Source organism: Sylvia atricapilla, chromosome 3 (assembly GCF_009819655.1).
Source record: "Sylvia atricapilla isolate bSylAtr1 chromosome 3, bSylAtr1.pri, whole genome shotgun sequence".
NCBI classification, from domain to species: Eukaryota; Metazoa; Chordata; class Aves; order Passeriformes; family Sylviidae; genus Sylvia; species Sylvia atricapilla.
In genome coordinates, this window is record NC_089142.1 from 98,864,368 (window position 1) to 98,891,478 (window position 27,111).

Here is a 27,111-nt window from a genome sequence, read left to right on the forward strand (position 1 = left end):
TTGCTAGGCAGATGAAGAAAGATGGGCATTTTATACTGGATATTTAATACACGAGTATCATGGTAATTAAGGTGGTAATTAACACAAGTTTGAGACAGTGATGCTCCCAGTTCACATACCTGCACCAATCATGGTGATTGGAGATTCTATATATATCCATTCATCAGTATATATACCAGAGTGAACAAAGATAAGTCCATCAAAATGAGCTTCTTGAACTCCACCAAGAGCATCCTCAATGGTATCGTAATACTAGAAGAAAGGGAACAAATTTAGAATAATGTCCATTTCCATTTATACAGATGCACAAATATTTTTAAGAACTGCTTTAGAAACATACCAACATATTTTCTCTTCCTTTGTATCTTGCAGGATTACTGTAGAAGTGTTCGGCAAAACCTGGCTTTACATGTGCTCCTTTGTACTGAAACAAGGAAGAGAGTTTGTGATAAGCTTGCAGACAGCTGGGTCTGAATGCACTGACAGATCTACTGATTCCCTAATTAACAAGTCATTTGCTGATATCAGTTTGTCCCAGGGAGTAAGGATCATATACTGACTGCCCACTCCAGGCACACAGTTTGGAATGGCAACACCAAAACATGTCTGAGCCTTAGAGAGTGATCAACTAAGCCATGGGTCCAACTTGCACAGCATAAGCCTTGAACCCAACTGAAAAAGCTTCATACACCTGAATCATTCCACAAGAGCTGTCCTTACTTCCATCTCTTGATTTTCTAGCAGCTTGCCAAAAAAACTGCCTTTATATGGTGAGGAAAAGAGAGTCCCATACTTTCACTAGTGATTGAATACTAAACAAATAAGCCAAGTCAAGCATTTGTCCCCAATGTACTTCAGAAATTCATTAACCAGCAACACATGGTCTATTTCCCTTGTTTTCCTAGTATCATGCCCAGGACTCATTTAATACCTTTGAAATTTTGGATTGGGAAGTCCAATCACATTCCTTAAAGAAGATTTGCTGACCTTCAGTCAGGCCAGCTGTAAATCACTATTTAGCCCAAGTGATATTACCAATACAGGCTTGGTTTACCAGAGGAAGATGCACACAAATCTGATAACCAGCAAACACACTGGTTTAGTAAGATATGACAACAGCATCTTTCACGCTGTGAGTCTCAGATCATGACACAAAACTGATGTTAGTACACAAAATTTCAGTGATGCAAAACCCAATGCAGAAGAACTGGATACTCAAGGACTTTACCATGTGGTGTCTCCCTGAAGAGTGCCTCAAAACAGGAAATAACTTCTGAATTCCCCCTACTGCACACCACCCCAAGGATCTTAAAAGTCTAAACCCAAGAAAATTACTGTTGTCAGCCACATTGCGGAAGTTGGTGTTTTTACTTTTATAAACACCCATAAATTTGAATATAAATTAATAAAACTGTTACCAGCTGCTGGAAGCTTTCTTTCCAGGGATTTGGATGTTCATATTCTTCTGGATTAATCTGATAAAATTTACCAGGTTCAGGATGCATCATTGGACGAGTGTACTCAAATACTTCCATATACAATCTTTTCCTGAGCAGAAGAGAAAATTAACGTGTTTCCGATTACTCAACCTATTGAATATAGAAGCAAAGGCTAAAACCTGGGGGCCTTTTGAACAGAATTTGCCAGTGACAGTAAATCCAACCAAGATCAGTACCTACCACCTAAAACCAAGTTTTTTCTTGTACTGACTTGTGTTTTTCTGACAAAAACTTTTATGTGCTTTATGATCCAAGAGAAAATGTTCTCAACATTACATTTTCATGAAGAAACTTAGCCAGTGACACTATTTGTGAATCGAACTGTGCATTAACTACAGCATTGCTTTCACACTTAAAAAAGCTAGTAGAAAAAGTGTAACAAAAATTAAGACCAAGCATGCCACCTCTTACTCACCTTGCCAAAAAAACCCTGAAAAATGCATTCACTGAGAACAAGTGATGCACTGTATTCCAAAAAGAGTTCATCAGTGAACAAATTACAGTGGTTTAAAAAGAAAAAGAAACAGCACACAGCAGTTGGATTCTTTCATTAGTGCCAGAATGCAAATAATTGCAGTGTCTCAGCCTGCTGATACTAAGCCCAGACTACAGGATGCCACTGAATCACAGAAGTTGTAATTCATTTGAGAAGGCATCCCCAAAACTGTCTTTAGGACAGAAAAAAGGGGTAGTTCTGTGATGGTATTTTATTATTTTTCTTTTAATCTTAATCTTTACTTTTAAAACAAATCAGCTTAAGAAATATGTTGGGTTTCCCTCACAAAAAAATTACCTATTTAGTTCTCATTTATTCAAACTCTCAATAACCCAGGGGAAAGGCAGACTCATATGGGGGAAAACAGCCCAAGTATCCAACCATTAAACAAAACAAACAAAAATCAAACCAAACAAAAACCCCATTTAAGTAACACTAGACAAAGCTTGCATCTAAGTTGAAGAAATGTTTTGTTCCTTCTGTGTGAAATAACACATTCCCCATCATAGCCTAAAAAAAGTTAAAGGGAGAAGAAGGAATGGCAACTGAAGGAATCGATTTTTTTAAAACAGGCATTGTTTAACTAGTACCTACACGACTAGAGAACCAAATTTTACTGTTTAATACATATAATCAGATATTCACAAGTAACAAGTAATGTTTAACTAAAGCAGACATAATAAAATACAACTGGTTTCCTTCAACTAATTGTAACCAGCATTTCAATTTTTCTATTGTACTGGCATCTTGAGCAGCACATCTAGTATTTCCCAAGATAATGAGGAATAGCTTTTCACTTACCACAAAATTGGATCATTAGCCAGCTCACTGAAGCGTTTACACACACAAGCTGCTCTACAGAGATCCTGCTCCAGCAGGTAGGAAAAGATCTTTAGAACCACTTCATCTGGCAACTTCTCCTGAAGATATTGTTCTGCAGGTGCTGCTATTAAACAGTAATCAATACAAGGTTATTGACATATTTAGTGAGCTCAATTCTGACTGCAAAAGATTACCGACTTGTCACTTGAAAGATTCCCATTTAAAATGTTGATTAGCTCAAGGCAGCCTTTTTCTAAAGCTTGTTTCTTCTAAACCAAAGGCAAAAAATCAAATAGAAGTTACAGACTTGAAGTCCTCTTTCCAAACTTCTTAGTTCACCTTTTCTATTGGAAGAATCATTCTGCAAACAAGTGCAGAAGTGCAGGCTACTGTGCATGTTCCAGAAATGCTGGCTTGTCACTGCTATTAACTTCATTGTGGTTCAATTAATCCACATTATCCATACAATAACAATAATGCAGTCCCAAAGCCAAAATGTCTGCAAATGTTTTCAAACACAAAATAATTTAATCAGAAGTAGTCACTCTCTGGAAAAACTACTAGGAAGACTTCCTTGTTCTCCCACAATGAACACATGAGGGAAAGAGAGACATCTGGGATGGAGGAAACCAACAAGCATCAATAATTCCCAAGTCTCCTCCTTCCACTTACTCCCGTTTATGTTCTTCCTTTTAAAATGAAAAATCTAAACCAGAAGAAGCATTAGTCTTGCCAGATGCATTTCTTCAGAGAGGCTGGAGAAAGTTGTATCCCCATGTCACTGTGTGGAGACAGGAGTGCAGTTTGTTAAACCCCTGCTCATGAGCACATGGACACTCCACATACAACAGCTCCCTTGGGAAAGCCCTGCCTGCAGTTTGTGTTCTCACCAGGTCCTCCTGGGGCAGGAATCCTCAAAGCAGGTGAGTTCTGCTTGCAAAGCTCACCTGTTTGGCTAATAGCTTCAGGATCCTTTCTGTGATCCTACAGGCATAGACACACAGAGCAGCTACCCAAGTTTAGAGGATTTGTATGCAAGGCATTCAAAGTTTGTGCCTGCTGAACTTAGTGCACAATTACATCTACGTCATGGCTGTCACAATATTTTTTCTTAGAACATCTGAGCCTAAGGAGCAACAGGATTCTCATTTTGGCTACTACAAGAAGCCTACTGAAGTGACCTTAAGAAACATGACCTAGTAAATATGACAGAATAACACTCTAAAAAATATTATCCATGTGAGACTTTCCATATAAAGAAAACAAACAAACTGCCCCAGGATTCCCCTGGATAAGGCAGCACAAAGAAATGTGTTATTTCCAGCTGTAAGATGGAGAAAACAGGAACTGCAATCACTAAACTGCGGCTTTTTTACCCCTGCTTAAATTGGGGTTTGCAGACCACGTCACTAGAACATGTGTACTGAGACAGAAGTGATTAGAGCTGTTTTTCCAGAGTGTCATGCTTACATCTCTGATCAGACCAGGCAGTAGAAATTCTGCAATATATCTGAGACTGCAGCACCTTCCTTGAACATGTTCCTCGCTGTGCCACCATATGAACGTCCCCTTAGTGATTCCAGAATACCAATTTCATCTCAGATGCCAGAGGGGTATTTATGCAGTTGACAGCTGCTCACAGCAGTATCACAGTTTACAGCCATAAACTACAGGTATATGCCACTTCAACCCAACAAAAATCTATGCTGTGCCAAAGTGGTAAGTACCAGCATTCCACATGCTCACAGCTATTTGGTACCACAGTATCCTATCCTCCTCCAGAATTTTTTTTATGATCAGCTCCTTGCTGTAGTCCATAGCAAGCTACAGAACTGCTAGCATGGGACACAAGGAAAGAAACAGGAATAAATGCCCAGAAGTTGGCCAAGACAGTTCTCTTCTGCAACAGCATTATTAATGCAGATTACAAAATTATTTTTATTCAAGAAAAACCAAAACAAAGCCTTATGAGTTAGGCTGAGGCCAGTAGGTTGGTAAAACTTAGGAAATGCAAGTAGTTTGGAAAGGCCTTCTGCTCAAGAGATACTTGGGGAGCCTGAAGAGCTAAACAGTAGCCTGTAAGGCAAATGTGGTTGGGCATCACCAAAAAATGTTACATGCACTATCAATGCTGGTTTTAAAAAAGTATTTTTCCACTGCAGATATAAAGGGTCCTCCCTGTGTCAAACAAGCAGGAGGAGTTCATTCTACAGTCCTAATTACTCTTGAAATGCATCACAGGATAATTGGACATTGCTTCTAAATTAATCTTTTTCTGGTAGCTTTCCAGTTAAACATAGTCTTCTACTGTCTTATTGAAAGCAAAGATGTTATACTGCAGATGCAAAATAGTAAATCCTCCCAAGTTTTCCATGACCTGTCTTCTCCTTTTAACACACAAATCCCTGAGGCATACAATTTAACCAGTTACTTCCATAAATGTGCAGGGTTTTTTTTCCTTTATCTATGTTAGGGCCTTGAAAAATTTTTTATTGAGTGGGGAAGCTCACTAACATAGTGCCCTCCCAGTGCTCCGAAGTTCATACTCCCTAGGCTCGATTTCAAAATTAAAATCCAGATGTGCTTCCTTACTGCAGGGGACAAGGACCGACTTTGAGAAAAGAGTCAAAACACTTGATATAAAAATAGCAATAAAAATTTAAAAGCCCAAATTAACCTACTTGCCCCTGAAAAATCTTTTAATTGCATTTACTTGGAAACTTAGGCACTGCCTTCAAAATGAAGATGATGATTTTACAGGTGTTTGCTATCCTCACTCAGCTTTATTCAAAATCCTACAGAAGTGAGCAATTTAATTTAAATTGCCCTTCTGCTCAATTAAGCAGGGGTTGATTTAAGATTTCTCCACCTCAAATCACTGATACAGTGATTATCAGGTGAAATTCTCCAGTATAATTTGAAAAACCTAATTTGCTTCTTAACGTGAAGACTTCTCTGTATCCAAGAGAGACCTACATGCTCTTGTTCTATAAATCCACACTTCACATCTTGGATATCTTTTAGTAATGTGTCAAAGCAAGGATGTAATCAATGTGTTCTTCCTCTCAGTTTACAAATATGAGCCAAAACAGTTTTAAAAGGCTTGTCTGGCCACCAAATCAGAAGCATTTAGATGTTCCTACTCCAGACAGTTTCATGCTACCGATGAAGTGAAGGTAATGTACAAAATGCACACTCATATTAAAAGAAACCCAATCAGTTTTCCAAATAAGCGTCAAAACCAGGTAAGAATAAAAATAAAGTGCAAGAGGTCATCACCAATCTTTATCTTTGCCCTAATGTAAGTTGACAGTTGAACTATTTATGATTTAGTAAGCATTAATATATGGCATATCTCAAAGTTAGAAACACCAGTTAGCTACTTATGTCATTCAGTTTCCACAGGATATGCATGAAGCTAATTCAGTTTCAGTTTAGATCATTTAGCTGATAGGGACTAGCAAAGTAATATCAAGACAAAGAGCAGGGAAAGCTGCCTGAAAGTGAATTCCCTTCTTTGTACAAAGACATAGAATGCCACCCCAAGAATACGAAACTGTCAATTATGGCTTATATGGTTGCCTTTTTTGTCCATTTTAGTAGTGAAGATGGAGCCAAATAGCTTTTGCTCCATAAAGACATATTTAATAAAAATCTTTTCTTGTTAAGAAGCAGAAATATGGCAGAAACACAGCATGTATTGCTCTTAGGAAAGTATCTTAGGAAATCAATAGAAAAAGAAAAAAAATCAATTAAAAAAGTCAGTAAGTTCTGTAAAGTTATGCATGTTCCTACTGTACAGAACAATCAGTGAGTGAGCCAGTAACCTCAAGTCGCAGAATGTACTGCAAATCCATAGTTCAGTGAAAAGAGAATTCTAAAATAGCAACACTCTCAGCAGAACTAACTCTGAAATTTTTATTAAAATACACGTCTTTCCAGCTCCTGGCTCCACTCCAGTCAGGAATTCTAGCTGACTGGCATTTCTCCTTTCAACTCTGTTGAGTTTTCCTCCACTCAGTTTGTACGACAAGGAATGGTTTTCCACCAAGAAATTTTCCTGTACTTCTAGTCCCATGCCTTCATTTCATCTTCATTTCTAAAATAAACACCTGTACAGCCCAGATGACAATACACAGTCACCACTCATGACAACCCAAAGAGTCTCACACTCACAACTCAGTTACAATAGCTATTATTACCCATGCCAAGCAAAAACATGAGGTGAAGGGGACTGTGTGTTAAGATAAATTTCACCAGAATCAATGTTCCTACAAATTTAGAGGAATATCTCAGAAACTCAACAGGGAGAATAAAAAATAACCATCACCCATACTGGGAAAGAGATTCAATAGAAAATGCTTTGAGAAGGACACTCCTTTCTTACATTGCAACTGGTCTGAACACAGTCTTAAAAGTTAAATTGTAAAATCACTGTTTACAGTTCTTCCGTTAATTCCATGCTGGAGAAGCCTCCACAATCCCCATACTTTCCCCACAGGAACTCAAGGATCTAAAAAATGGAATGCACAGTGAAAGCATGGAGAATTCCTCTGGAAATCAGTGTCATTCATGTTAGAAAGTTACAGACTTTTATTAAAGAAAACAGGAGAGTAAAAGTACAATGACAAACACAGCAAGAAAGTGAATGAAATGGAAGAAAAACTAAGAACTGTCAAGAGAAACAGAGACTGCGACAAGGCAAGTCTGCACAAGGCTCCAGAGAGCCAATCAGGAGATGAATCAATGCAAAATGACACAGGTTTATCTCCAATTGGTTCTGGCTATTTCAACAACATAAATCTGAAGTTAAATGGTTCTTAAACAGCTGCTGAAATTAAGAGTTGATCACTGAGGGGGAGAATAAAACAAAGGAGGGGAAAGACAGAGCACTCAACAGACAAAAAAACTGTGCTATGGAGAAAATGAGAAGCCAGAAAGAGCAGACCTCAACAGAAGCAATGAAAACAGACTCAAAGCCTTGTGCCAGCTGCTCAGTTTTAATTCACAATATTAAGGGGGATGTGGATGAAAAAAGACAGAAGCAAGAAAAGCAAGAGAAACCACATTAATGGGAGCTGGCAAGCATTGGTGTTCATTTTCCAGGTAAAAGCGACAGCAGGATCTCCTGGAACTGCAGAGTGTGTTAGGAGACTAAAAAAAATAGAAGCAGAGAGATGGAGAAACTACACAGAAAACAGAATGAGCAGTGGGTGTGTGCCTGTATACACCTAAAAAGTGCGTGCACACAAATAAAATACACACACAATACAGTTATATACACATGTATTGCATGTGTGTTTATTATAAAATGTACATTTACTGTAGGCGTGGGCAAAAATCTACGTACATTATGTATGCACGTATCTGGTTTTTCATTTACAAACATGCCAAGTCTCTCCCTCTCTCCACAATGAAGTGCTATGATGACATACCCAAACTACTCCTAAAAATGCAATTGAACAATGCCATCAATGTGAGAAATGGTAATATAAAGCATTACAATATTATTGCTCTTAACAGTAGCTTAGATACAACAACACAGCACTATGAGAATAAAAAACAACCGAAACATGCCTGCAGTGAAGCAGACATAACAAAGGATCTGATTCCAAAAATGCCGATTAAAATCACGCTACCAAATTTGAAGTTCAGAACAAGCTTGTAGTTTCATTATGGCATTTTTTTCCCACTACTGTTTCTTAGCTGGAGAACACAGAGAAAAACAGTTTGGGGACAATGTATGTGGGAGAATGTGTGATGTCAAAATGTCTCTGCTCCTTCTCCCTCACCTCCTTTTTCGTACAAAAGTTATTACCTGATAAATCCTGGGATTTCCCAGATACTCTAGCACGTTTTGCTCGGTGACCAAAGTTTTCAGTAGCTGAAGTAGAGGCACCCTTTAATGAAATAAGTAAGAATTAGTTCAGTCATTAGACAACATAAGAAAAATACTAACTAGTTTCCTATTCTTGAAACAGTAAAATTTCCTTTACAATTAAAATCAAAGAAATTACCTCCATACTGCTCTTTGTAGGGCAAGCTGTTCTTTTAGGTAGAAGAGTTTTTCTGCGAAGTTGGTATGGGCTGTTTTGTGCACCAGGACCTGATTCTTCTGCAACCATATCTGCAGGTACATCATCATCTGCAAACAAAAAATATTTGATAATTGGAATCATAGTGTTGCTTTATACCAGGAAAATACTATGGAAATTTTCAGGTAAGTGCATAGTCAGAAGGGTGGGGAGGAAGTGCTAGAGAATAGAAAACTTCTAGTCAAAAAAAGTCAGAATATCAGAGCATGTGAATCAAAGTTCCTTCATCTTACTTTCTCCATACATACACAGCAGATATAACAAAAGCAGCTTAAGAAAAACCCAACAATCAAACACCTAGGCTTTTGGTTTCTCTGAAAGCATTTGATTCACTATGCTAATTCAATCACCTCATTACTTCAAATTTTTTACCTAACACTATCAGCAGAATTAGGAACACTGAAGTGTCAATTATTAACTAAATGTTATCAAGAAATCCTTTTGTAAACATAGCACATAGTATGAAACTCAGGACTGAGTTTTCCTCAAACATTTTGGGAATAGCTCAGCCCAGCACACAAAACCTTTTATAAAATGGAGGTAGCTTTAAATACACACATTCTCTTCATCTAAATTACACTTGAAAAAGTAAGAGCATATTTTCTCCCCGCCCTTTAAGAAAGAAGTGCAGAAAGTGTCATAACTATAATTTTAAAGGTTTTGATTCATTAATTTCAAATTTCCCTGTTCTTATAGTTATGACAAATCCTTGAAACAAGCAAGAATAATTACTCTCTATATAACTAACATTACATTATAAAGTTGCAAGAATTTTAAAAAGGCCAGAAGAAAAAGCATCTAGAAAATAAACTAAAAACAACTCCACTTAAGAAAAAGGTATACTTTCTGTGGATGCTTAATTGTGAGAAAACAAATTTGCACTTCCTTTTCATTTTAATAGCCATAAAAGCAATGCCATGGAGCCAGCAGTTTTCCTGAATATATTAGGTTGAAGAGACTAATGTAAAAAAATAATAAAACCACCATATAAAAAAGAACCCAATATGCCACAAATAAAAGTCTCCTATTCTTCAATACTACAGTAGTCTGTTTAAAACACAAAGCAATGCAATTCTTAAGTGACTCACTCTCATTTCAAAATCTTAATCTCAAGATTTTCCCAAGAGTTTCTGGTCTGGGTTTTTTTGACATGTTACAAAACATTGTGCTTCCGCTGGATTATACATACCATGCAGCCTGAGCTGCTTCATCAGTGAAAAAAAAAAAAAAAACAAAACCAAACAAACAAAACCCCAAACTATTTTTTCCCTTCCTTAGCAGATATTTATAAATGGCAACTTTGCCATGTACCATTAGAGATCACAACACTGCCACAACACTCAAATAGACGAGAGAAGCTGGTGCAAAGATGAAGTTCACTGCCAATGTGCACACCTTCACACAGGCTCCTCAGAGCAAGAGAAGAGAGCTTCACCAGCTCATTAATCCATCTGAAAATTAACCTCCAAGTACCTCTATGATCAGCCTTCAGCCAGCCCAGCAGCTGGTCCAGCTCAGCACAGCCACAAGACCATATGACTGGGAAGAATCACCAACAGCACAGGTTTTTAAGGACAGAAGTGAACCATGAAATTTCTATCAAGACACACCACTTTTTACAAGAGAGTCACCTCTGAAACTTCAGCTGGAAGCTGACTCTCACTCCCTGTCTGACGCTTCCCAGGCACACCTCACATCTGACCACTTCACTACCTAGGAAGGGTATCCATGAATTATGCAAAAAGCCCAAAGGACACGGATAGATGAACTGTAGTGAATTTTCCTGTGAAGGCGTGTCTGGCCCAGCATAGGGATCGCTGCCTATGGATGGTCAGAGCAGACTCAATGCATACTCATGGTTCAATCACTTGGTTTTACCCATTTCTTTGCAGCTCTGATCGAAAACACCCTCTCAATTTAACAAAGTAGGCAGAAGACAGAAGCTGCTACAGGAGAACTCCCAGCCTTCCCTGGCATACCAGAGCAGAAAAGCAGCCGTGGGTGTGAAGCAGGCCCTGCCAGGAGGAATTCAGGCACCACCACCAGCCCCAAGGCTTCTCACCCCAAAACACCCAAATGTATCCAGACACTGCAGCAGGCATACATTCTGCAGCCCTTGTTTCTATTTTAGATTTGATACAGTAATTATGATTACTGTTGCTAATATCCCCCAGAAGCTACCTGGGGACTTGGAGCATGGTGCCGCAGTGCTCCCCTACTTTGCACTGAAGACACAAAATGACTGTCAGGACAGCTGAGTTTTTCACCCTGTTCTGGATGGTCAGTATAGCAGTTCAAAATTGCCACATGAAACACAGCAACAGCATAATAAGCAGATAATGGGGAAAAAAAATAAGAGAGCAAAGAAGAGAATTTTGATCTCTCAGTAGGTGATGGAAAGGGCATGGATAAACCCCAATCAGGTCTTCAGAAGAACTCCCATGGAGGCCACAAAGCACAGAATATATTACTGCTGGAAAGAGACAGCAGAAGCCTGTGGGGTAAAATGGAAGGAAAGGTCAGTCTGGCTGAAACACTGAAGGGACTGGCTAAGCAGAAGAGAAATACATTCATTTTCTTGCGGTGTGTTTATGAAAATGGCAGGAGTCCCACTAAAAGATCACTTTTCTAGCACAGAAGACATTAAGGCATATGCACACACTCACAGCAGGTATCAGAAGAATTAAAATCTTCCCTTTTCCATCTGAAGGGAAGGATACCATGATGTCTTTCACCAGCAGTTTTTGCCACACTTCTGAGGGGCTTCTGCACAGATTTCTGACACTCCAGGAATAACAACTGATCCTATTTTTCCAGATGCAGCCTGTGTAGTTACTGCCAAGTGAAACAGTACCGGGAAACCTGAAGGTCTTGAGTGATCTCTTAGAGCAGGAGCCTTGGTGCTTGGTTTGAGGCTTCCAGATGCTCCTTGGAAGCCATGAACAGACTAAAGCAGCTGCACCAGGAGCCTTCAGAGAGATGCTGCTCACAAAGTAATACTTCTTCAACACTGCACATTGCCCTTCCCTGAGCAGGAAGACTCAAACCAGACTCCAAAAGCTTTATTTTGAAAATCCTTCCCTCAAAATCACTTCAGCATAACACCTGCTTTAGAGCAGAAATATCTTTTTAAAATACAGAAGCTCAGTGCCTCCAAAATATTTTGAAAAACCCTACTTTAAAATGTAACAGTATCAGGCAGTAACATACATTAAAAGCATTATAATCACACTTGTTGATGACAGAAGCATAAAAGTGAATAAACAAATTTGGAAGAGTGTGTGTGTAATATTAATACCATCATACAAACACCTGTTGAAATGACTGCCAGATGCTGTCACAATTTTAACCAAGTCAATGTTTGCAGTTTTTAAGAGATTAAATTAAGCTGAGTCTGCTCTCAAATAAAAATATTTACCCAAATATTTTACACCAATTATATCATACAGTAAGATAAAATAATTTCAAATAAAGTCATGTTCACTGAACTTTGTGACTCTGACAGGCCAAAACCTAAATTTAAATTAAGATTTATCTCATCTAATAGTTTAAAATTACTCATGAACCTGAACGACAACACTATGAGCTTTAAGACCCACAAAAGACTGAAAAGTACAAATTCTTCCAGGAGCAAAAGAAGAAAAACCTGCCATTCTGGCAACTGTTGTCAAGAGTGCTCTGTATTTCCACAGATGCTGTGGAAGTGAGTACATTAAAATAAAGAAAAAATGAAATTATACAATTGACTCTTTTGTTTCATGAAGACATAAGTTACAGAGAAGTGCCAAAGTGTTGCCAAGAGCTATTTACTAAAAAACGTACACATCTAAGTCACTACTAGAGAAAATTTATCATGTCCACAACACCTTCTCCAAAACATGTGCACATGGTTTCATTTCTACCTTTTATGTGTCCAGACAGTATTTCCAAAAAGCATCGTAAATATAAATGACAGCTGTAAGGTTGATAAATTCTTTACAATAAAAAGAAAAAGGCTTTAAATTCCCCCAATAGATTCACTAAAAAAGAAAAAGGGGGGAGAGGGTCCTAGGGATTTGAAGACTTAAGTTTTTACTCTGTAACATCACATGTTTGTGCTGGTTTTCTCTACCTTACCCAAATGGGGCAGGAGGAGCAAAACCAACCAAACAAAAAGATTTGCAGCCAAGAGAAGCAGAGCCCTGAGGGTGGCAGGTACTTCCAAACAGACATAGCACTGAAACTGCTCCTGCAGGCTGGGAGAATAAAGTGGTGAGAAATGTAAACAACCACTTTTAAGACAGGAAAATCCATACCAAGTTGAGAGCAGATCTAGAAGAGCAGCTCTGAAAAATAAAGTTAATCCATATTGAACCTATTTGAACGAAGCCATGTTTCATCTTGCCTATTAAACAAATTTTAACAGGAAGAGTTAATTGAACAGTGTTTTAAGTAGAACTAGTACAACTCCAGAATGCAATAATAAACTATTAAAAAACAAATTCCAACACTGTCCATGTTCAAAACGAGAAGAAAACACAAATTAAGTAATTAAAATGGTAACGGATACGCTTCTACGCTCTGGATTGAGCTCATCTTGCCATAAAAATTTGGCAAAACCCGTATCAACCACCCTGCCAGCTTGTGAGGTGACAGCCCCAACTACTTGATTGGATCCACTTCTGGACTAGCTCAACTCCAACAGAGAAGAGAGGATGACAGAAGTTTAAGGGAGTAGAAAAGAAGGTATCCCCAGTAGAGCTAACAAGGAAGGCAAATAACTTACAAAACAGACATACAAGGCAGTTCTCTATTTGCACTTACAGCAATGTCTCTGCAACAAACTGGTGACCTAAAAACCAAGCAGAACACACCCACCCACCATTTTTCTTTAAAGAGCAAGTCTCTGGGAGTGAGCTGTTAAATAAATGCATTTATCAGTAGAATGACTGACACTCATCCTGTGTCCTTGAAAACATTCCTAACAAGTGGCTGACACCTGAAAGCAGATACAGTACCAAAACATGAGAGATACTGAATACAGACTTTGCACATACTACTCTGTATCTTAGAGCAAAGGTTTCTCACACCAGTAGAGGCTTCCCCATTGATTTCAGGCAGCATTTAAGGATTAAATTATGGATGGCTTAAGGCTGCTTTTGAAATGGAGACCATTTTCTTTTTAGAGCTATCAGAGCACCTCTCTGAAGAGAAAAAGCACTAGCTAGGAATACCACAACCAAAAAAATCAAGTGCCCCCCCCAAGAAACCCCCACCCAAAGCAAACAAAACCCCTACAAAACTGAGAAAGATGACATGCAAAGTTCACAGAGCTCAGATACAACATGTCCTAAAGACAGGAGCATTGTGGTGGTCCTTTTAGTCAAATTCCACTTCACTACAGTGGACTTGGAAAAAGAAAAAAAGGTCCATAATCAACAGGAGGCATGTATACAGCTACTCCATTTTATGTTCAATGTTAAATACATGGTATTAAAATAAGTAGCTGCAAACTCATTTTCTACTAACATCAGACTTTAATAAATACTGTGATATATTTTTTTCATTATTACAAAAAGAAACCCTGGACGCTATTTTTCAAGCACTATGCAGAGCAGCTCAGTTCATAGCAAGGTAAGATCTAGAAGGTACTATTTTGTGTAAGGTTCTGATGGCACTGGTCAACGACAAGGATTAACCTCCAACCGCAGACAAAGCCGTTCACAACTGGGAGAGACCCCGCAAGAAAGAGATTCTGAGTCAGAACTGCTATTCACAGTAGCAGCCTCTCGGATTGGAAAGGGGACAGACCTAACATTAAAAATGTATGCTTTCTTAAAGACTACAGAAAGATCAGACTTCCTGAACGCCATATGGAATAAAGATTCTGCCTTCTGGGAAGCAACAACCAGACACAATAACCATTACTGACTACTAGAATATTTTAAATATACATACAATTTCTTACTGACAATAAACCAAAGATATACAAGAATATGCAAACCACACTGTAGTTTGCAACAGTTTATAAAAAAAAAAATGTGTGGAATACTTTAAAATTTTCCTGTATGAAATGCATTTCTTAAATAGAAAGGGGAAAAAATTATGCTTAAAATATAAGTCACAGTACTTGTATAGAGCAAAATTTAAGAAACACACACACACCACACCACCTTCCATCCAAAGAATCAAACAGCACCTTCTTTGCATTTACATTTTAAGCTTGAAACATCAATATCAAATAAGACATCTTATTACTCTCTCTGGAAATAGATCGTGCAGTCATGATGGCCTAAAAAGAGTAAGAATAGATCAGAGACTCAAACTCTGTGTTTATCCAGAAGCTCATGTTATTTTTACAACATATTTAGAAGTATTTTCTACAAGAGGAAAAGCAACTACTTCTAGCTACACAGAAATGCATAAAGCTGAGATTTCTTAGTGCTATTCTTAGATAAAAGTTAATTTCCATGAGATCTTAAGAAACCCACCTTTTCTCCTTCTCAGCACATTGTGAAACCCACTACAACAATCTTCACAGAGGTCACTCAAACTAGAGAGAGACACAGCACTCCCTCAAAGGTCTGCTGGGTCAGCCAGCACCCCCAAAATGCTGCATAGGAAAACATGGCTTACACAGCAAGGCAAAAACTTAAGTTCTTAGAGCTGGCACACAACAGACTAAGAGAAAAGGAGACAACTGGGAAAGATACACTGTCTGTAAGCCCAAAACTTGTCCTCATCTATATTTCTAAAAAAATTATCAACAATCACAAATAGCTATTCATGTCTTTACACTTTATTCCCTGAGGAGCTCACAGTCCAAAACCACCTAGCACAAAAAACATGTGTTAACACCAGTTAAAAAAACCCTCCAGCCACTATGAAGAATATATTCCTTTCCAGAAGCCAGAAGCAAAAAGTGATAACGAGGATTTGATGAAAAATTCTGGTTTCTTTCGACAACCATGCTCCCCAAAAGAGATATTTAACATCAGGTTAAAGACTGAATTTCTAAAAAAAAAAAATCATTAACATGCACATTGTTTTTAGACATAGAAAATAACTGTGCAAGTACCTGCATACTTGAGCTACTTGTTAAATAACTCATTTTAGAGAGGGATGATTAAGATCTTTCTCTTAGAACAAGGAGCTCTAATGATCAGCACTACCACGTAGAACTGATAAACTGGAATTAGAAGACAGATTTTATTTTCTGGTATTTTTTTAAAATTACATTGCTTTCCCAAACTGATGATACCTGCATTATAGCACCATCTGTAACATTTAGCAAAGTAATAAACAACTCTACAGGTGGCTGCCTGCAAGTATTAAAAGAACTGCCCTCCCTGCTTAATAGGCAGCTTGACTTCAGCTCTGACAAGCTCTCATTGAGAAGGGACAAGGAACCCTTTTTGGGTGCATTCCTCATTAAGAAAGCAATACTTTCAAAGCTGTGGCCTTGCTGCATGGTTCCTTGATGCTATAGTGAAAAAGCTGACCAAGTAGATTTTAAGGTTCAGAAATACAGTGCTAAGAGCCTTTCATTGTTACATTTCTGAATGACACTAAATAAAATGGACTATAAGCTGGTTTTTTTTTTTTTTTTTTTTTCTTGTCTATTGTGACTACTATACTCAAGATTCCAAGTAGGACCAATTAAAATTTCTACCTGGCCATATCACTTCATTTGTTAGGGCAGTCAGATTACCAGTCTCAAAGGTCATCTTCCTCTCTGGTTGAAATCTCATTAGAAATGAGAAAGCAACTTTAATCTCATTAGAAAAGCACAGTCAGTGAGAACAATAAAAAAAACTGAAATAGGTTCAAGTATTGCCACTTTATTCTGACCAGAAAGAGGTTTCTGATCAATCCTCATACTCCAAGTTCAGGCAGTACTTCAAGGTGCCTGAACAAAGAGGTGACAATGGAACCCTGTGACCACACCCTTGAGGCCTACAGAAAATTCCCAAATCCCATTTTACCAGGAACTAAAGTGTCTCTTAGACAGGAAGGAATTCTAGATTCTCTAACAGCAACACCAAAGTCACCAGAACACATGAACAGAGGAACTATGGAACCAGACCCTGGTACTTAAGAAAAGGCAAATAAAAGCCCCACCAAAACAACCAATCGAACAAACAAACCATCAAAAAATTAAATTAGACTCAGAGAACTCACTTTCATGAAAATTATGCCAGTTAAATGGCTGGACATTACCAGGATGAAAACCTGCCTCCAAAACTCAGGGAGAAAAATGTTCTAATTAGCACATGTAAAATTAGTAAGAGATAGTTATTCATGAGGACAGATTATTTCCAATAAGCAGAGAGTAGCTGAACTATGAAGTAGAAACTTTACCTTCTTTAATTAGACTAAGTCTGGATATTCTTGATACCAATAACTCCAGAAGAATAATTACAAGTTTGTGATTTCCTCTTAGTATTAATTTCTGGCAGCAATTATTTTCAGCCTCACCTCCATTAGCACTGCTGAACTGGAGAAGGAGCAAAACACCACTCATTTCTTCTCTAGCTGAGTTTCTGGTATCTTTGAAAATTTTGGGGCAAGCCCACAGTCTAGGAATGAGTAAATTCAATGAGAATGCAGAGATTTCACTTAACACATCCACAGCTTCAAGTGTAAGTTTTCTACAGTCCATAACTGATCCATTCACAGAAATTTTCTGTGATCCATGGAAAAGCAAGAGAAACATGGCTCCTCTTGAAAGTGCAATAAAACAATTCACAAGCCGCATTATGAATTAACACTGTTGCAGCTATTGAAGCATAACCACTGTAAAACACCATCTCGGGGCACAATCATCTCACCCAATTTTCAGGAAATGAAAGCCTCCCACAGATTTTGCTGTCATGAGCCACATCTGCAGAACACTGTTGTAAAACAGGCAGAAAAAGATATGTATCTCCTGCTACTGAGTGTAGTAGCAGATTTGGAGATACTTGCCATGCAAAGCCATCTGCCTTCCGCGGACTCTCCATCAGCAGTGACTGACATCTATCAATACATTGGCCCAGCTGAAACCTCATTATGTCAGAGAGCAGTTTTGATGAACCTTAGGAAATTCCTGGTTTAGTGTTTTAGAACTAAAAGAGCTTCTGATATGCCTGGCATGACAAGGAAAGGCAGTCATGGATATGTCCTGCAGTGGCAAAAAGCTAAGGAAAAAACCAACCAAGATGAAAGGCCAGGCAGCTCTTTTTGTGTGCTGGGGTTCAAGGGGTATAGTCAGTATTATTTCCTCTAAGAAAGTAGCAAGAGGAAGAAAACTATATTAATAATACTCTATAGCTTACTGAATTTGGCTGTCTTTCTTCCCTGCTGTACCAAGCAAAGTTTCCAAGCTGACAATTAGTCTATGAAGAAACAGAGAAACACCACACTGTCCAGAGGAAAAAACATGGACCTTGTAACCTTGACAGATAGCTGGGAGGAAAACATACCTTGGGCTAACACTCCTCACAATTCTGGACGTTCAAGAGCATCCTTGTCTAGAAAAAGACAACTGTGCAAATGCAAAACAACAACAACAAAAAATCTGCTACCTTTTTTGGCTATTTCCCCTTACTATTACACTGATATTAAACAAGCACCCTGCTTTCTCCTGCTGCACTAGTACTACAATCAACACTTACACAATTTTGAATGTTACAGCTGAAATGAAAAAACAAACAAACCAACCCCAAAGAAACTCCAGCACATACACCCCCTGCAAAGAAACTGTGAAATTCCACTATAAGAACACCCTACCAAACAACTCTATCCAGAAAACATAACTACATTAGACTGGAGAGGGAAAAAAAATTAAAAATCATTAGTTCCTGCCAAATTCTTGCTTTTTATTCACCAGAGACCCCTTGTCTATTTAATAGACAAGGCTATTTAATAATAATAATAATAATAATAATAATAATAATAGAAAGGCTATTTAATAAAAACAATATCTATGCGTCTTATTATGCCAGAAACATGCATAGATTAAAAAAAAAGGAAAGCAAGCATTTTTTATCCTTGAATTATTCAAAAATATGTTGTATCTAATACATGTCATAGTAAGGCTGAATTTTACAAGCCTAACTGTGGCTAGGTTTACACAGAGCCACTTACCTGATCCTTACTCTGAAAACTTCAGTGACTGTTCCCAGCATTCTATTCCTTAATTTACCAACTCCAAGGTGCCTGTCAATAGCAGGAAGGCATGGCTCTGTTTAGCTTCAGGGAAACATCTGAGAAAACAACGTGTGGAACCATAGGAAGTGCCAAGTATCGTCGGGGTGCAGGAGGGAAGTATTTATTTGCCAGCATATATGTAATTAAGACAGGTTAAAAAAATCTGTCATCAAACTATAAAGCACCACTGCAGTAAGTAGTCAACATCTGATTCAAAACTACATTTGTTAAGATCTACAGTAAAAATAAGAAACTGCTGACAACACCAAATACTGTAGGGCTAACGGCCTACCTAAACCCAAGCTGCTTTAAGAAAAAGTAAATCCTACACAGAGAACAACTATCATTGTTTAAACCTGCTCTGGGAGATAAAGGCTAAATAGCTTTTCTACCAAGTTTTATGATACTAATACATGATTTAAACACAAATCAGAAGAACAGGATCATCTGCTTTCCGCTACCAACATGTGTTGAATATCAAGCATGAGGAAAGCTGGAAATAAGTTTTTGTATTACATGTTCAAGGAAATTGCAGTGCAGAGAGGACACTCTGTTCTTCCTTGCCCTGTAGATTAAGGATCTCCTAAACATCCCAATCCAGAAGTTACTGCTCTTGGATATCTGGAGAGGAAAAAAAAATAAACTAGATACTAATTTTATTAGAAAACGAAATGGCATGGTTTTGATATATTAATCAAGTTTTTTACTTTTGTTTTTGTTTTCTCTGCCTTTAAATAGAACATTTTTAAAACCAGCTTTATTTTTACAGACAGACACTTCTTTTTTCAAACCTAAACACTGTGTGAGTTCTGTAAACATTAAGTTATCCAGTCCGTTCCAGAGCACTGCCACAACCAACGGCCCCATGGCACTCAGCTGGTTTTAACTTTCCTGTTTTCAACTGCAAGGAAAACAGACTGTCAGATTCTCACTGATGATGTATCCTTGCCATTAAAAGCAGTATCATGCATGAAATGCTGCATCAATGAACTTGTAAAAGCTTTTTTTTAAGTAGCTATTAAATTTACATTAGTATTTTCTATTAACATTGTCATTTCACATCATGAGGAGCTGTTATATATATATATGTATACAGAAACCCATATACATGGATTTATGTGTGTGTGTGCTGCAGAAATGTTCTTAATGAATAAGACAATTGATTCTCACACAGGAACTCTGCTTTTGGTAAAACTTCAGAGACTAAAACACCAACAACTGTCAAGGTGTATGGGTGGTGGTGGAGGGCAAAAACGTGCGTATTTGGCTGTTAATTATGTCTTTTCATAATTAATTACACTAACTGCATATACATTTTTCCTGATAAATTTTGAAGTTAAATGTAATGGCTGCACAATTTCAGAGTTTCCAGAATGAGATTTTATGCAGAGAACACTCTGAAGTTTAAAACCACAGATAAACCCTGTATCTCATAAACTATTTTCAGCTACTGACAATATAATTTAAAAATAAATCTAGCTTTTCTTAGTATCTCTCAACTGTTTTTCTTATGGTCTTAATTTGACTAAAGCCCTGTTACACTAAACAATATGGAAATGCCCCTCTAAAAATAAAAAAAGCCTTACAGATTCCTCCTTGCCAAAAGAAGATGCTTATTATTTCCATTTCAAATTTATTCTTAGCAACATTAAGAGGAAATAAAGTTCAAGCAGGCAGACTAAGCTTGGTCACCTGGGAGCAAGCATAAGTCACAAAATGGAAAGAAACTACTAATTTTTTCAGTTTTGTCAAAACTGTCCAGAAATACTGAACGTTTTCGGTAGGGCTGTTTTTCTTCTTCTACTGTCTGTCTAGTCTTTTTGTATACCTACAGCAGAATCCTGAACTTTTAATTTCTTAAACAAGTCCTCCTCCTTCTCATGCACCTGAAGTCCCATTTTAAGTTTCCCAAATTCTGGATATTCGCTCATTTTAAGACCAGACAGAAGAGGGGCTTTACCATTTATTCTCTCTCTGTTCTGAAGGTCTGAGCCACCACACTTCCTACAAATTTGACATGCCACAGTATGGTAGATTTCTATTCGAAAAAGTATTTTTAAATCATGGGCATTAGCTGTAAAAGCTGCTAAGAGACATGCAGCAAAAATCACGTGTTCAAAAATAGGGAAACGGTATGGTTGAAGAAGAGCCCCTTCCATCCAGACTCTCAAAGCCCCTCTCTACAGACAGTAATCCTGTGCTGTGAACCACTGAAAGATAGATTGAAAAAGCCATCAAACAATAAGCTGTATGCTAAAGGGCCACAAGGACCTAAAGAGGTTGAAAGAGGAATGTTCTTTCCCACTATGCCAAAATATCAAAGATAATCTAGAAGTCACACATGAGGATGGTCAGTTTTCCTCCTTTCATGTATGCACAGTTGTGTCATTATCCATTGACCTCAGATGTTTTCTCTAGGATATCTACACCAAGCCGTGTATTTACAGACCAGAACACTTTGGAGAGTCCATGGACAAAACACATGCAGAAAAAAAGGGAATCAATAAACTCCTTTTCTGGTTATTTTTACCTACACTTCCCTTTTTTTTTTCCAAAGAAAGATTTTTAAAAATTGAAAGATTGATTAGGAAGTATTCAAAGATGTCAAGATGTGGCATGACAGCTGCCTCAAGGTGAGGTTCCCCTTCATGCCTTGACTAGTGCTGACTACCCCTTTACCCCCATATTCCAATGAGCCTATACAGTTTGATCTTGTCCCTTTCTATAATTTTTAGTGTTGATGAAAAGTTAAATACATACAAAATAGAAATTAAATATGCATATGCAGAGCTGTCAAGGCATTCTTCTGGAGATAAATTTGACATATACACAAAAACACACTGTGAGAGAGAGTCACAGGTGTGCAGGCCTCAAACAGTTCTGAACACACTGATCCACCAGCAGAGATAAACAGCCCTTGTTGAGCCAAACTAATCTTACTTAGTGCATCAACAGACTAGGAAGTCACCATACCTTGGTTCAAGAGGGATGCCATTTCATAGTACTAATTTATTATGGTTTTTACCTATATCATCATCTGACTATATCCTTAAAATAGTTGCAGGAATAAAGAGTATTAATGTTACGAAGGAACATCATATTATAAACAAGACAGATGGCCAACAAACCTTCAGGTAAGTTTTCTATGACAACTAATCTTATAGATAATTATCTCTTCAGGACAAACTGCTCCAGTATTGAAACTAAACACAAAGACTTTCTTGGCCCAAAACACTGCAAAAGTTCACTGAGTGTACAGCTGTACACAAATAAGGTGAGAAAGCATTTAAGCACTAGAAGGACATCAGAGAAAGATTTCCATAAGAGGACTTTTTTTTTTGACCGTGAGGGTGACTAAGCATCAGCACAGGTTGCCTGGAGTGTGTGGAGTCTATGAATTATGTGAGCCCTTTCCAAGATGGCCACTGCCTTGTTAATGCTGCAAAAGCAGAAGGCACCAACAGAGAACAATTCAATCACTGCCTGACTCCAGCATTCTCATCAGGTAAACGCTCCCTCATTCCTGCGTAACAACAAGACCTTACCATCAGCCTTCACTGAAGCTCCAATCCAACTGTTTTGCTATAAAACATAACTTTGTAGTACTTAAGCATCTCAAAAACCTCAGCCCATTTTAACTCTGCTGAGTACTCCACACTTCTAAAAATCCCAGACACTGTGACATTAGGACATGAAGACAGACCATAGTACTCTCAACCATACACGTCTAAAACCACGCTGCTACAGGAACACCAATATTTTCCACACCAGTGCTGTCAAATAATCTGTATCAAAACATATTTTGTCAGCAAAAATCTGATATATGTTATACCTGATATATCTGTTACAAAGAAATACTATTTTAGATTAAGTCAAAGCATCCTCAGTGCAGCAAGTTAAAGCTTTGATAAGAAATACTAAAATATAACTTGTTTAAGCAACAGAAACTCCCTCCTTCCCTTAGATCTCCATAATCCATCTATTACATCATTCCTTCCCAACTGTCAGACTCAGTCTCATTTCATCATCTTCCTGATCCAGAGGTTTGAGAGGAGAAAACCACCACTGCTGTGCATTTTGACCCAGAGTTAGGCTGTAAAACATCCCAGGGCCCTTCTATACACTTGACCAGGCAAGCAGAACATCGCCAAGTCTTTACCTGTTTATTTGTAAATAAACAGTGTTTGTGTAAAGGGAGAGCAACTGACAGGGTATCTGTAACAAAAAGCTGTTTTAGAGAAGCAGCAACACTTCTACAAAAGTGAATGCTGATGAGTAACTGATAGAAACATCCTTCCTTTTCCATTTTTTTTAACTATATCTACAGAAGAAAAATCCAAAGAAGTCCATCTCAAAGATGATGTGCAGAAATTCAGAACAAGAGTACTCAAGCTGCTTCTCTCCTCAACTTTCCACATTAAAGACCAAAAGGTAATGAGGTTTTAGTGTCTACCTGGAAGACCAGCATGAAGAAGTAAACAAACCACTGCCTGTGTGATCTTGTTTACACTTCTCAAACATGGTTATAACTGAAATAAAAGCTTTGATTACAGAGCTACAGGAGAAGATTATTCCCGTACTGCTAGAGCTGAGAAAGAAGGGAAGACAAACTCCAAGACATCCATCAGACCTTTGTTTAAGAGAATTAAGATTTCAAAATCTGCAGTGCTAGGGCGGTAGCAGAGCAGGGGTAACCTCCACCTCTGTTGAGAAGTGAAAGCCTTCCAGACACAATGAGCTGAGCAGAGGCCATGGTCCTGCCAGGCAGGAACCCCTGGGCTGTGCCTGGAGAGCTCTCCCAAGGCTCAGAAAGGACTCCAGGTATCTGCAGACAAGCTACACTCCCTTCCCACTCCTCCCCTCCCCGTCTCATGCTCTTCCAGTCCTTTCTGCTCATACCAGGATGAATGACATACAAGTACCACCTACTTAAGGCTGATCTTCAAAACAGTATCTGCACCCCCCACCCCCATGTCTTTCACCTGGAATGAGGTAATACTCACACTATTACTGTACACCATCTTTGCACAAACTTGTGAATTTCCTGCTGGTACAGAAAGAGATAAAACATTTTTTCTCCATATTAAGCTCTCACCAGATTAAAAAAAAAAACAAAACAAAACAAACAAAAACCAAACAAACAAACAAAAAGACCCCACTACCAACAAACAAAAAACCAGCAAGTGCTACTGTGCCAATTCATGGTTTCAAGGATCTTTGCAGCGGTAAATTGAAATATGCTGGAATACATGCTGGCTGAACATGCTGAAAAACTCACCTGCTAGACAAGATTGCACCAGCAAGAAAGTCAAAGTATTAATATATTCTACCTCCTACACCTTCAGTCTAAATTACAGTCAATTTGCTAAAAGCAAAGCCACACACAATCACTCTCCCTTACAAAGTATGTTCCCAAACTAATGAATCTACAGGCTGCACTAAGATGGTTATATAACATCAGTAAATTGAATTTATTTTTCAGGCCCTACTTTCTGTCAGTCTTTGAACTCATCACCTCAGTTTCAGCTTCCTTCATCAAGTCATCCTGTCACAGTTTCACCTGTTCTGAATTTACCAATCTGACACACCTGCAAACTACTCAATTGTTCCACTGTTATTAATGTGCAGGAGCACCTGGAGACGCAGCCAAGTCAGTCACTTCAAACATAGAGGGGAAAACCCCCAAACTCACCTGGAAGAGCTCATGGACACAGTTGCAAGCAAGGCTAGAACAGGAAAAAGTAAGACAACACAGAGGGACAGTGAGTTTGTTTTCACACGGGCTTAGACTGGTGTGTTCCCCATGCAGAGCTTTGGGGTTACATGAACAGTGTTCACATCTCTGTCCCTGCTGGTTTGCTTACAGCCATTCCTTCTGCTAACTGATAATTTGGGATGAGATGATGGCACATTGTTTAAGAACTCTACACTGGAAAACTTGCTTGAAACTGCTGAAGCCAATCCAGAACTGGCTACTGCCATCTTGGCAAGCTCCACCCGATTCATGAGTTAAAGGATTAACATCTTTCAAAAGTAGGTGGGAAGGATTTAAAAGACATTGCTGCTTATATTCTTTCATCTGCTGCTTCTTTTCAGACATCACTACTAAAGCAAGGGTAGAAAAAGTATTTTCTGTGAAGTCAATTTAAATACTACAGAAAATTACTGATGAAAATAAAGGCGAATCTAGTGAACCACAGTTTCCAATGTTACTTTACCTTGTGTTAGCACTTAGGAGGTGATCAGTTCAGTACCCTAAGTCCTTAATTTCATTAACCACACTTATCCCAGATTTTTCTTTACTGAACTGGACAACTATAGTATCACACTCATTACGGTGCAACTGAAATTTTCATAGAGCAGCCATCTCCTCCCTCCAACCCAAAGCTACCAAAACCATCTCAATGCCACTCCTGTGCTTCAGAAACAACCCCAAAAGGGCTTTGGGCAGCAGTTAAACTGGGAAGAAAACACGCAGCCCATGGCTTCTATACTCCCAGTTAAGGGCTGGGCAAGTGGGCATTATCCAAACCCTGTGAACCAAAAGCCTGCAGCAAGCACAGCTAGAAGGCAGGCAACAGAGAAACACACCTTGAAAAACCCTGTCACTGTACAGAAGCTGCTTGACAATATTTTTTTCCTTAGATGTCAGAGCATATGCCACCACTGATGACTAACATGTAAGGAACACAAAGAAATTTTGGTGCATCAGTCAAACCATGGTAGAGAAACTATGAAGCCTGACATCAAATCAGGCTGCTATCTTTGAAGTGTAGTACGTACAGTCAGTGAATTATTTCATGCCAGTGCTGTGTGCATTTCTGACACTGGCACAAGATGCGAAACAGGCCAATGACTGAACTATGATGGAATGAATTTTTACTTCCATATGACAGACAATAGACACTTGTAGCAGATACATGCACTGCACTATCTACAATGATATTCTGGAAAAATATTATGGTAGATGGAATGTCCAGTTATAACCAGAAATCAACAAGTAAACAAAGCTGAGATATCACCGTAGAGATTAATTTCCCTTAACAGATCCATGATTTGCCACACGTAGAAAAGTATTTCCAGAAAAAGATATTCCACTTTATATCTCAGACTCTCAAAGCACTTACAGGAGGCCACATCTTTGGTGGAGGAAAGTTCAAGACTCTTGTCCCATAGCAAGAGCTGCGCATATGTGCATACATATGCATGTGTGCATACATACATGTACTAGCTAATTAAAAATAAGAACCAACCTTAAATACTTAGAAGGGTCAGAACAACTTCATTCTGCTCCTGTCTTTTCACATGTCCTGTATAATTTAATCCTAGAGAACTGCAGTGCTTCAGGGAACATGGGTCAATGCCAACAATTCAGCACCAATCCAGTACTAACCATCACTTCCAAACACAAGAGATCTTTTATTGACTGTCTAGTATCTTTACCTTGAAAGGAACCTCTGAAGTGTCCAAGCGTTCCTAGAGGAAAACCTTGCATGCAAAGCATCTACAGACTGACGATCCTGTCTTCACACAGTCACTCTGCATTCACTCTCTCTGCAGACTACCATGGGACAGCAAGAGCATAGATGCAAACTCACAACAATGAATCACAGCGAATTTCAAATCCTACACATGCAGAATGTGCAAGAGACACTGTGCATTTAGAAGCACAAATAGCCCTCCATTACTACCTTTACATAGTCAGATTCGAAGCGCCAGCAGACATGAGCAGATTCAGTATCACTAAAGACTAAAAAAAAAAAAGAATCCTTCATGAGTCTCTCTTAAATCACAAGCATTCAAAAACATTTCTAGCAAGTGAAACATATTTTGTGCACTGAGCTTCAAGTATGCCACAAGGGTCACGAACACAGTTAAATCCAGCCTACTAAATAAATGGTATTTTCCCCCACTGAACTAAAATATACAGTACTTGTCAACCATCAAGTACAGCATTGTTACATCTCTGTTCACTGTTTTTCTAGAGGCAAAACTGGGATATTCTCCACATTCTAATATGTATCAAAGC

General features: G+C 38.3%; 1 protein-coding gene across 3 annotated transcripts in view; it reads right to left on the bottom strand.

Moving 5' to 3' along the window:
* Nucleotides 1–27,111, bottom strand: part of FBXO11 (F-box protein 11) — a 69,820-nt gene that overhangs the window by 25,949 nt on the left and 16,760 nt on the right. For 2 of the 3 annotated variants that reach the window (XM_066316340.1, XM_066316342.1), the window contains exons 2-7: nt 8,835–8,962; nt 8,636–8,717; nt 2,797–2,941; nt 1,419–1,548; nt 341–424; nt 120–252 (exon numbers count right to left, since the gene is read on the bottom strand). In XM_066316340.1, the coding sequence (XP_066172437.1) occupies nt 120–252; nt 341–424; nt 1,419–1,548; nt 2,797–2,941; nt 8,636–8,717; nt 8,835–8,962 (702 nt within the window). The remainder of the gene's footprint in view (nt 1–119; nt 253–340; nt 425–1,418; nt 1,549–2,796; nt 2,942–8,635; nt 8,718–8,834; nt 8,963–27,111) is intronic. The other variant, XM_066316341.1, reaches the window with a different exon arrangement.